General features: G+C 35.9%; 1 protein-coding gene across 4 annotated transcripts in view; it reads left to right on the top strand.

Moving 5' to 3' along the window:
• RMDN2 (regulator of microtubule dynamics 2) overlaps nt 1–13,028 on the top strand; it is a 242,192-nt gene that overhangs the window by 208,876 nt on the left and 20,288 nt on the right. For all 4 annotated transcript variants that reach the window (XM_060309718.2, XM_060309716.1, XM_060309715.1 and 1 more), the window contains 2 exons: nt 4,908–4,983; nt 5,875–5,952. In XM_060309718.2, coding sequence (XP_060165701.1) covers nt 4,908–4,983; nt 5,875–5,952 — 154 coding nt within the window. The remainder of the gene's footprint in view (nt 1–4,907; nt 4,984–5,874; nt 5,953–13,028) is intronic.

The following is a 13,028-nucleotide window of genomic DNA, read 5'->3' as shown; positions in this document are numbered from 1 at the left end:
TAGTCTTAGGCAAATCTCTCTCAAAATGACTTCTTTTCTGCAGGTACACATTTATCCTCCAGGAAATTCATTTTTGCCCCACCAACTCAAAAGTGCAAACGATTTTTCCAAAGCAGACCTGTTCCTTTACACTGCCACCAGCAGGGGGAGCATCACTCACACACTCTCATCCTAAAACTTCCCTGGGCAGGAATCAGATAACATTTTTTATGTCCCCCAAACTCTAAAGGACATGCCAAAATAAGAATAGGTCTTTTGAAGCTGCCATCACTTAAAATGAGAAACAAGGCTACCCCCTTCCGTCTCGCATGAGAAGGTGAGAGGTGGAACCGAAGTACCCTAGTAGTTCTATTTGCAGAAATCCCCCTTCCAGGTCTCTCTCTGCTTCAGCGAACTCTTTGCCTTCTCTTATATAGCCTGGAGATGGGTGAAGGGCTAAGCCTAGCAGAACCTGTGAATCATTTCACTAATGTGTCATGCATGGGTAGTAGAGTGTCTTGCTTTAGGAGCCGGAGTATACCTAATAAAGTATTGTTCTGTGCCCTAGTGCCTCTGCCACAACTCTAGGAGAAAGCTAATTTTGCAAGTAACATCCTGGTAGGTATCTTTAAGGTCAGTTCTCCAGTATGTAAGGGTCTTGGCTATTATTTCTATAGCCAGCTTTACCTTCCTCACCTAATTTGCATAATACTGATAATAATAAATTAATGTGTTAAAGTACTTCTGTTCTTCCATTTTTAGTATAACTGTAATGAATTTATACTGATCAAGCTACACTTGCTTCATCTCTTTCTATAATGGAGATGTTTGGGTGTTGGTTAGCCAGATTTAGACGCAGAAAGAACACCGAAGCCCTACTCTTAACTCTGAGCCTCACCCTCCTCTTCCTCTGCTGTCCTCTTCCTTCTCCCATACAAACTTCTGCATCCATGGAGAATCACATTAAAAATGTACATTTGATGTTAACCCTCAATTTGAGGACACTTATCAGTGTGAACTTCCAAATTTCCATAAAGGAACAATGTTGAATCTTCTCTGAAGACTTCATAAGCACCTTAAACTTACCTTGTGAGGACAGATTATGCTTAACTCTTACTCAGTGGGCTTCCCAGCCTGTCTTCCACTAATCTGACCACTTCTCTTTTGTTCGTCTTTTTTCACTTTTTGTTGTGTACTAATTGCCTTGTTTATAACTGTGGGATTTAACCCCGAGGGTGAATCTTATTCACAGACACACACAGAGTACTGATCCAATTGTGTTTCACATGATTTTTTATTCAGTATCAGTTTTTAATTAAAAAACAATTAAAGTCTGATCAGTTGCTAAAATTTAATAAATTCAAATGTCAATTTTTAAAATTTATTTCATTGAAATATAGTTGATTTACAACGTTGTATTAATTTCTGTTGTACAGCAATGTGATTTTATCTCAATTCATAAAATATATTATGATGTACCTACTGAATACAAGAATTCTCATTCAATTAAATACAGTAGTAGAGGTTTAGGGTGATGAAAAAAGAGAAATTAAGACTTTGACTTGAGAAGCAATGTGTGAAATTTAGGTTAACTGATTCTATAATTAATTGTAATAAAATGTCATGAAAATGTCTTATCCTGCTGGAATTTTTTTCAGTATGTTACGACTTTTTCTCATTCATTCAGCATAAATGACAAGACATGGCCTCTAGGCCAAATGCAGCTGCCTGCTTTTATAAAGTTTTATTGGAGCACAGCCACACCTGTGCATTTGTACATAGCAATGAAGTTGAGCTGTTGTAACAGAGACTCTCTGATCCCACAACCTTAAATGTTTCCTACCTGGCCCTGCAGCGAAAGTTTGCTGACCCATAGTTTACAGGGTTCTGTGATGGTTTATAAGCCTTCAGTTTGAAATAAAAGATGCAATCATTAGAAATAATTATCATAAAGCGTTGATATGGAGGGAATAATTGAAAAACAAATATTATTTTAAAGACTTGTTTTTCATCATCATCTTTTCCAAAATGAAATTGCTCTGTAACTTTCAGGCTACATAAGCTTTCTATATAATTCTGTCGTTTTCGTTGTACCAGCCTAAAATACTTCTAGAATCAAGAGAGCAGAATCACCAATGGATTTGCAGTTTGTTAGCCAAATAGGCCTGACCTTAATTATAAATAATGTCTTACATATTTGTTGTGCTCTACTGTTCACAAATTATATCCCCATGCCTTCTAGCATGTGATTCACAGAACAACCTGTTTCCATTTTATAGAAAGCAAGGCCGTCTGTGTGTGTGGTGCAGTATATGTGTGTCTGGTGTGGTGTTGTGATTAGTAACCAAGGGTCATACAATAAGTGGAAAAACAAAAACCAGATCTTATATTTGTATGTACTCAGTATTTCATCTATTATTTACTCTTCCTCTGCTTTTTCACAGTATAAATAGCATTGGTGCTAAATCAAAAATGCTACTGGGAAACTAATGGAGTTGTTTTAGTAGTTGTTTACTAGTTGTTGAGACAGGGATGTTTGTCAGTTATTAAAATATTCACTATAGATGCAAAGAAAATACAGAATTTTTGTCAACATATAGTTAGAACAACCTCTAGATGGAGATAATAGACCATATTGTGTGTTAATTTTCTTCATAGTTCCCATCAACCTGAGAGTTTACAAAATAAAATTTTAAATTACATTTTCCAAGATAAACAGTGTGAAAAACAACATGTACATGCAGATATAGGTGGGATTGATTGCCAGAAAAGAAATGATGATCCTTTGAGGAAAAGTGGTTCAGGTAAACTTTGAATTTATGACATGTAGGAAGATAAATAATACTTTAGACTTGAAAGAAGCAGACTTCAAAATGATTATGAAAAACATAAGACTCTGGTGACAGATTATTTATAAGGGAAAATGTACATATTTCATATAATGGTTTTCTTAAGTCACGTTTTTTTCTTTTTTCTTTTTCTTCACTCAGAGTAACTGGGAAAGAACATGCTGAGAGAGCTCTGTAAAAGCTAGAGATGTGCATAAGTTGTTCTGATTTTCAAAAAATAGAAGATTGATTCCACCACTATAGATCAGTGAACATAGAATCTTTTCCTTTGATTACAGCACAAATAGTTAGTTGGGTTTTCTGTGAGTGATGAAGTTCAAGCAGACTCAACAGATTTTTCTAAAAATGTGAGATGATCTGTTTTTTCTTTGCTAGTAGATAAAGTAGGGAAATTGAGCTAATATATCTGGATTTAAGGAAGGCTTTAAGGCAAGTTCACTCATAATATTCTTGGGGACAAGATGTTAAAATATGGGCAAGGTTCTTTGTTACCCGTGCTGGCAGAAGAGTTTGAGCCTCAATCATTCAAAAGAATAACTGTTGACAATACCATGATTCTAGAGTTCCAGGTCTAGATCTTAGACACTAATGTGTTCAGTGATTTTTTTCAGTGGGTGAAGATGTGGAAGGTATGATTATAAATGTTGCAAGTGATGCAAAATTAGGAAGAACAGGGTGTATGATGGATGACTATAGTAATTAAAAGATTTTCACATGTTGAAAGAGATACTGAACAAGGTGAATTAAGAGGGATAAATATGGAAGGAGGGATGGAGAGGAAAATGTCAAAATTTGAGGACGTGAGGGAAAAACAGATGGAAATTAGAATGAAGCATGGAGTTTAGTTAACAATAATATGTTAATATTGGTTCATTTTGAAAATTTTCAATATTGTATATCAATATTAGTACAGTTGTGATAAATGTATTATAATAATTTAAGATAGTAATTTAAGTAGTATCTCCTAATCTAGGTAAGTTCTCAGATCATAATAGGTTGCTTTTGTCATAACTCTTGCTTCTACTGTTAGGAGATTATTGATTTTCTAATGAAAATTAAGAGGTGAAAAAAACTTATAACTGAAAAGTGGCCATTTTGTTGGTTGTGCATAAGTTGTGTGAATTATGTGATCTTTTGTGTTCAGGAATGGTCTAACTGTTCCAAATTAAGAAAACTGTTCACTTCAGTTTTTTATTTGAAAGTTATGTGTATCCACAGAAACAATCAAGATAAATAACACCCAAAATTACATTTTTCATTTCAGTTATGACAATGCAAGTGAAAATTAAGACCTACTTTTGAATTATTTAGGTAAATGAATATTTTACCTCAGACAGAAACACTCTGAATACTTTTGCACAGACAGAAACAGTCTGAATGTAAAAAGTAATATGTGCCCAATTTTTAGAGGAAGCAAGTTGCTGAACAAATATTATACATAATTTATAGTCAAATATTTATTTATGTAAATTTTGTATTCCCAAGGGAAAAAAAGTAAAGAATCCATGGGATGCACTCTTCTAGTAATGACTGCAGTGTCTCCAAGGAAGGATTGAAGGACATGGGGAATTTTTGAAAAAACATATTCTAAAATTACCTTTGATTTTAGTATTTGTTTTTAGTCATGATATTTATTTTAATTTTCAAATGACATTAAGGGAGCCTTGAACTTTTTATTTTTACGAAAGAGAAGCAGGAATCTGTTGACACAATGTATTTTTCAGTTTAATACTTATGTGAATAGACTTTTCTGAGGGTCTCTTTGTGACTCTGATGTTGATGAAGGTGATGGCAGCAGCTAATCTTTCTTGGAACTCACTCCAGGCCAGACACTATTGTAAGCGATTACGTTTTAGATATTTTACCCTCATAGCACACATATGAGATAGATGGTGTTAGTATCCCCAGGTATAGCTGAGGAAACTGGCCTCATGTTAATGTCAAACATTGGTTATTTATTCATCTATATGAATACTTTTGTTAAATATTAATGAATGGTTTAGAGATTTTTTTTAATGTTAAATTTCATGGTATTTGATTAAAAGTTTACACAATGTCCACTGTTTTTATCCTTTTCAGGTATGCGGTTTTGTGTGGCTATGTATCTGAGTTTGAGGGCTTACAAAACAAAATTAACTATGGATATCGCTTCAAGGTATTTCTTGATATTAAAAATGTTTTACTCTAGCTGTATGTTCCATTCACAAGTATAAATCAAATTATTCAATAGACTTATCTCTAGGAATTTATCTTTTTTACTTAAATAAAATGACAGTCTTTAAATAGTACTGTGCCAAAAAAGAAACAAACTCTTTGGGTGATTAAGGATTATTATTATTATTATAGATCCTGAAGGAGGTCACATAGTAGATGAGTATTATTTTTTTAAAGGTAGAGGCTTAGCCTTTTAGTCATGAGCACACTAACATCATAAACATGGCTGGCACTAATTAGTTAACATTTAATACATATTGATTTGCTGGTAGGAGTAGAATTCAATCTAGGGCTTAAATTTGCCATGATAGAGGAATAAAATAAGTAATGCACATACTCATTATTTATCATGTGCCTGTAGTTGTAATCATTCAGTAAATAACCCCTCAGGGTCAATAATTTTAGGAATGGGCAGAGAGTTCTTTGTTTTCCAGCTCCCTATAACCATTTGACAATGTCAGGGGAGTAGATTCTTCTATCACCTAGTTCTGCTATTCTTTTCTCCATTATACCCACATCAGATGACATTTGTAAGTTTGCCTCTCAATCAGTAAGTATTAGGTAGGCAAGTCATGGGCAGACAAAAATGTGACTTGGATGTTTTCTATTTTTAAGGTGACGTTTTCTGTAGCCTTATTTAATCATAATCACAGTTCTGGTTCTAGTTGTGAGCATTTTGATGATTGAGTTATTGAGAAGCTTAATTGTATTAATAATAAAGATTGAGGAGGGAGACAAAACAACATTATAAAGTCCCTTTGAATTTACTAGGCAGAGTTCTACTCAACACCACCTGAAACTTGGGAGATATTTCTTTTGGATTTTCTTTCAGGAGCATCTAGATAAAGCAATCGAATTTTTACCTGAAGAACCCTTTTTGTATTACCTCAAGGGAAGATACTGTTACACTGTAAGTTGAAAGCTTTTATCTGTAAAGCTTATTTGAATATATTCTGATTATATGATCTATTTTCAGTGACTTATTCTTTTATTGTTTTACCTAGTGCCTACTATAGAGAAAATGATGAAATCAGTACATATTTTGAGTTTATAAATTTATATATTTTATAATTATATACTGAATTACACACAATATATGATTTTATAAATGCATGTATTTTTTTCTTTACTGCCTTTCCATTTCCCCTTGCGGCAGTCACACTGTCTCCCTTTAAATGTGCTTTCTCTCAGATGGTGACCAGCCACCAGTATCCATGCCCCCTGTATTGGTGCACTGCTCTGTTTTGTGGGAGAACTTTTTTCCTTTACCAGAGTTTATTACGCATAAATTATGTGCTTGCTGTCCTTTTCTTCAAGAAACTTTATTTAGAAGGGGACATAAGACATATAGAAATAAATAAAGGCAGCTGGTGAGTCTAAGACCCAATGTGTTAAATGACACCTGTTTATGGAAAGTTAACAGAATGTGAAAATATATCATAACAGCTACATTAAAAAATTATCCTGAAGAGAACTGCTCTTTCTGAATGAGAAAATTGGGATAGGCAAAATAGGAAGCTTTTTAATTGTGGCTTGTAGAGGATTAGGGATGAAGCAGGAGGTTTGCTTTTACTGAACACCTGCTATATATGTCAGATGTGCATTTTATATTTTATATTTCTTATCACATTTCATCCTTTTAACAACCCTGTAAGCAGTTTTTATTATGCCAGTTTTAAATCTGAGTCTTCATGAAGGTAGGGGACTTCCCTAAGATTTAAAAACCATTGACCCAACCTCATGAGTCTGGAACTTGAATGTACACTATACAGTTAGGCTTAAAAAGCCCAAGAAGGAAATTTAAATTCCAAATGGAACCTGATCTTCATGCCATAGACAAATGGTAGAAGGTAATACTAATCTTTCCTGGAGGATTGTACTATCACACACAAGCCGTAGAACATTCTTGCAGAGTTGAGCTCACAGTGAAAAATAATAGAATATATACAAAGAAACAAGCCATCATAGATGACAGTCAAAAGAAACAAAAAAAGAGAACAGAAGTAGATCTGAAAGGACTTCAGATTTTGGAAACATGGAATACAGAATATTAAACAGCTACCTACATAATGTGTTTTTAAAACTAAAATGAATTAGGGGAAAAATGGGTGAGGAGCATGAGACTACAAAAATGACCAGGTAGATTTCAAACAATGGAACAATTTTTGATATAAAAAGTATATTATTTGTCATTAAAAGAAAACTCAATGGAAAGATTTGGTAGTAGATAGGCCCCACTAAAGAGAAAATTAACAAACTTTAAGACAAATCTGAAAATGTTGCCTGGAAGCAGCACAGAGGAACAAAGAGATAGAAAATATGAAGGAGAGATAAAAAGACATGGAAGGGAAGTAAGGATACCACGTAGTGGTGAATTTTTATCTCCTTCTTTTGGTAATTAATAGAACAAAAGACAAAAAAAAGCATGTAAAAAATATGTAAAACATTGATTGGAGCCTTACATTTAATAACCTTGATCTAATAAAATAGATGAAAATATGTATCTAGCCATTAGAGGATACACATTTTCAAGCATATGTTGAATGTTTACAAAACTGACCATATATGAGGTCATGAAGCAAGTCTTAATAAATTTCAAAGAATTGATATCCTGTAGGTTTTCTGATCATAATGCAATTGTAATAGAAATTCAGAAACAAAACAGCTTAAAAACCATAAATCTTGAATTAGAAATAATAGGACATGACAATAAAATAAGATGCCATTTTATACCTACTCATTTGATAAAATTTTAAATTATCAGCATGAGATGTAAAAATATGGAGCAACAGGAATTCTTACATTGTTGTGGGAACACAAATCAGCACAACCATCTCGGAAACAATTGGGTATTATCTCTGAAATTTGATTGTCTACCATATGACAATGGTGCCTACCCTAGAGAAACTCTTGCAAATGTGCTTTAGAAGGCATGTACAAGAATGCCTTTAGCAGTCTTGTTTCTAAGAGCAAAAAATGGAAAAGTCCCAAATATCCACTGAAAAAAGAGTGGATGGCTGAACCAAGATGGCGGAGTAGAAGGACGTGCTCTCACTCCCTCTTGTGAGAACACCAGAATCACAACTAGCTGCTGGACAATGATCGACAGGAAGACACTGAAACTCACCAGAAAAGATACCCCACATCCAAAGACAAAGGAGAAGCCACAATGAGAATGTATGAGGGGCGCAATCACAGTAAAATCAAATCCCATAACTGCTGGGTGGGTGACTCAGAGACTGGAGAACACTTATACCACAGAAGTCCACCCACTGGAGTTAAGGTTCTGAGCCCCACGTCAGGCTTCCCAACCTGGGGGTCCAGCAATGAGAGGAGGAATTCCTAGAGAATCAGACTTTGAAGGCTAGTGGGATTTGATTGCAGGACTTCAACAGGACTGGGGGAAACAGAGACTCCACTCTTGAAGGACACACACAAAGTAGTGTGCGCATCAGGACCCAGGGGAAGGAGCAGTGACCCCAGGGGAGACTGAACCAGACCTACCTGCTAGTGTTGGAGGGTCTCCTGCAGAGGCAGGGGGGTGGTGGTGGCTGTGGCTCACCGTGGGGACAAGGACACTGGCAGCAGAAGTTCTGAGAAGTACTCCTTGGCATGAGCCCTCCCAGAGTCTGCCATTAGCCCCACCAAACAGCCCAGGTAGGCTCCAATGTTGGGTTGCCTCAGGCCAAACAACCAAGTGGGAGGGAACCCAGCCCCACCCAGCAGCAGTCAAGCTTATTAAAGTTTTACTGAGCTCTGCCCACCAGAGAAACAGTCAGCTCTACCCACCAGCAGTCCCTCCCATCAGGAAACTTGCACAAGCCTCTTAGATAGCCTCATCCACCAGAGGACAGACAGCAGAAGCAAGAAGAACTACAATCCTGCAGCCTGTGAGAAAAAACTACACTCACAGAAAGATAGACAAGATAAAAAGGCAGAGGGCTAGGTACCAGATGAAGGAACAAGATAGAACCCCAGAAAACAAACTAAATGAAGTGGAGATAGGCAACCTTCCAGAAAAATAATTCAGAATAATGATAGTGAAGGTGATCCAGGACCCCGGAAAAAGAATGGAGGCAAAGGTTGAGAAGATGCAAGAAATGTTTAACACAGACCTAGAAGAATTAAAGAACAAACAAACAGAGATGAACAATGCAATAACTGAAATGAAAACTACACTAGAAGGAATCAATAACAGAATAACTGAGGCAGAAGAACGGATAAGTGACCTGGAAGACAGGATGGTGGAATTCACTGCTGCGGAACAGAATAAAGAAAAAAGAATGAAAAGAAATGAAGGCAGCCTAAGAAATCTCTGGAACAACATTAAACGCAACAACATTCGCACTATAGGGGTCCCAGAAGGAGAGGAGAGAGAGAAAGGACCAGAGAAAATATTTGAAGAGATTATAGTCGAAAACTTCCCTAATATGGGAAAGGAAATAGCCACCCAAGGCCAGGAAGCACAGAGTCCCATACAGGATAAACCCAAGGAGAAACATGACGAGACACATAGTAATCAAACTGGCAAAAATTAAAGACAAAAATTATTGAAAGCAGCAAGGGAAAAACAACAAATAACATACAAGGGAACTCCCATAATGTTAACAGCTGATTTCTCAGCAGAAACTCTACAAGCCAGAAGGGAGTGGCATGATATACTTAAAGTGATGAAAGGGAAGAACCTACAATCAAAATTACTCTACCTGGCAAGGATCTCATTCAGATTCAAGGGAGAAATCAAAAGCTTTACAGACAAACAAAAGCTAAGAGAATTCAGCACCACCAAACCAGCTCTACAACAAATGCTACAGGAACTTCTCTAAGTGGGAAGCACAGTCTAAAATAGACTTTAAAATAAAGAATGTTACAAGAGACAAGGAAGGACACTACATAATGATCAAGGGATCAATCCAAGAAGAAGATATAATAATTATAAATATATATGCACCCAACATAGGAGCACCTCAATACATAAGGCAACTGCTAACAGCTATAAAGAGGAAATCGACAGTAACACAATAATAGTGGGGGACTTTAACACCTCACTTACACCAATGGACAGATCATCCAAAATGAAAATAAATAAGGAAACAGAAGCTTTAAATGACACAATAGACCAGATAGGTTTAATTGATATTTATAGGACATTCCATCCAAAAACAGCAGATTACACTCTTCTCAAGTGTACACGGAACATTCTCCAGGATAGATCACATCTTGGGTCACAAATCAAGCCTCAGTAAATTTAAGAAAATTGAAATCATGTCAACCATCTTTTCTGACCACAATGCTATGAGATTAGAAATCAATTACAGGGAAAAACACGTAAAAAACACAAACACATGGAGGCTAAACAATACGTTACTAAATAACCAAGCGATCACTGAAGAAATCAAGGAGGAAATCAAAAAATACCTACAGACAAATGACTGAAAACACGACGACCCAAAACCTATGGGATGCTGCAAAAGCAGTTCTAAGAGGGAAGTTTAGAGCTATACAAGCCTACCTCAAGAAACAAGAAAAATCTCAAATAAACAATCTAACCTTACACCTAAAGGAACTAGAGAAAGAAGAACAAACAAAATCCAAAGTTTGCAGAACGAAAGAAATCATAAAGATCAGAGCAGAAATAAATGAAATAGAAACAAAGAAAACAATAGCAAAGATCAATAAAACTAAAAGCTGGTTCTTTGAGAAGATAAACAAAATTGATAAACCATTAGCCAGACTCATCAAGAAAAAGAGGGAGAGGACCCAAATCAATAAAATTAGAAATGAAAAAGAAGTTACAACAGACACCGCAGAAATACAAAGCATCCTGAGAGACTACTAGAAGCAACTCTATACCAATAAAATGGACAACCTGGAAGAAATGGACAAATTCTCAGAAAGGTATAACCTTCCAAGACTGAACAAGGAAGAAATAGAAAATATGAACAGACCAATCACAAGTAATGAAATTGAAACTGTGATTAAAAATCTTCCAACAAACAAAAGTCCAGGACCAGATGGCCTCACAGGTGAATTCTGTCAAACATTTAGAGAAGAGCTAACACCCATCCTTCTCAAACTCTTCCAAAAACTTGCGGAGGAAGGAACACTCCCAAACTCATTCTATGAGGCCACCATCACCCTGATACCAAAACCAGACGAAGATACTACAAAAAAAGAAAATTACAGACCAATATCACTGGTGAATATAGATGCAAAAATCCTCAACGAAATACTAGCAAACAGAATCCAACAACACATTAAAAGGATCATACACCATGATCAAGTGGGATTTATCCCAGAGATGCAAGGATTCTTCAATATATGCAAATCAATCAATGTGATACACCATATTAGCAAACTGAAGAATAAAAAACATATGATCATCTCAATAGATGCAGAAAAAGCTTTTGACAAAATTCAACACCCATTTCTGATAAAAACTCTCCAGAAAGTGGGCATAGAGGGAACCTACCTCAACATAATAAAGGCCATATACGACAAACCCACAGCAAACATCATTCTCAATGGTGAAAAACTGAAAGCATTTACTCTAAGATCAGGAAGAAGACAAGGATGTCCACTCTCACCACTCTTATTCAACATAGTTTTGGAAGTCCTAGCCACGACAATCAGAGAAGAAAAAGAAATAAAAGGAATACAAATTGGAAAAGAAGTAAAACTGTCACTTTTGCAGATGACATGATACTATACATAGAGAATCCTAAAAATGCCACCAGAAAACTACTAGAGCTAATCAATGCATTTGGTAAAGTTGCAGGACACAAAATTAATGCACAGAAACCTCTTGCATTCCTATACACTAATGATGAAAAATCTGAAAGAGAAATTAAGGAAACACTCTCATTTACCACTGCAACAAAAAGAATAAAATACCTAGGAATAAACCTACCTAGGGAGACAAAAGACCTGTATGCAGAAGCTAAGACACTGATGAAAGAAATTAAAGATGATACCAACAGATGAAGAGATATACCATGTTCTTGGATTGGAAGAATCAATATTGTGAAAATGACTATACTACCCAAAGCAATCTACAGATTCAATGCAATCCCTATCAAATTACCAATGGCATTTTTTATTGAACTAGAACAAAAAATCTTAAAATTTGTATGGAGACACAAAAGACCCTGAAGAGCCAAAGCAGTCTTGAGGGAAAAAAACAGAGCTGGAGGAATCAGACTCCCTGACTTCAGACTATACTACAAAGCTACAGTAATCAAGACAATATGGTACTGGCACAAAAACAGAAACATAGATCAATGGAACAAGATAGAAAGCCCAGAGATAAACCCACGCACCTACAGTCAACTAATATATGACAAAGGAGGCAAGGATATACAATGGAGAAAATACAGTCTCTTCAATAAGTGGTGCTGAGAAAACCGGACAGCTACATGTAAAAGAATGGAATTAGAACACTCCCTAACACCATACACAAAAATAAACTCAAAATAGATTAGAGACCTAAATGTAAGACCAGACACTATAAAACTCTTAGAGGAAAACATAGGAAGAACACTCTTTGACATAAATCACAGCAAGATCTTTTTTGATCCACCTCCTAGAGTAATGGAAATAAAAACAAAAGTAAACAAATGGGACCTAAAGGAACTTCAAAGCTTTTGCACAGCAAAGGAAACCATAAACAAGACGAAAATACAACCCTCAGAACGGGAGAAAATATTTGCAAACGAATCAACAGACAAAGGATTAATCTCCAAAATATATAAACAGCTCATACAGCTCAATATTAAAAAAACAAACAACCCAATCCAAAAAATGGGCAGAAGACCTAAATAGACAACTCTGGAATATCTCAGAGTTGTTTAAGTGACTGAACTTCAGTTACTCTCATCAATCTGGATGATATCTTAAAACTATAATGCTGGGCTTCCCTTGTGGCGCAGAGGTTGAGAGTCCGCCTGCCGATGCAGGGGACACGGGTTCGTGCCTCGGTCCGGGAAG

Source organism: Globicephala melas, chromosome 12, assembly GCF_963455315.2.
Source record: "Globicephala melas chromosome 12, mGloMel1.2, whole genome shotgun sequence".
Classification (NCBI taxonomy): Eukaryota; Metazoa; Chordata; class Mammalia; order Artiodactyla; family Delphinidae; genus Globicephala; species Globicephala melas.
Note: the sequence above shows the minus strand (reverse complement) of the source record. Positions and strands in the feature narration are given on the sequence as shown.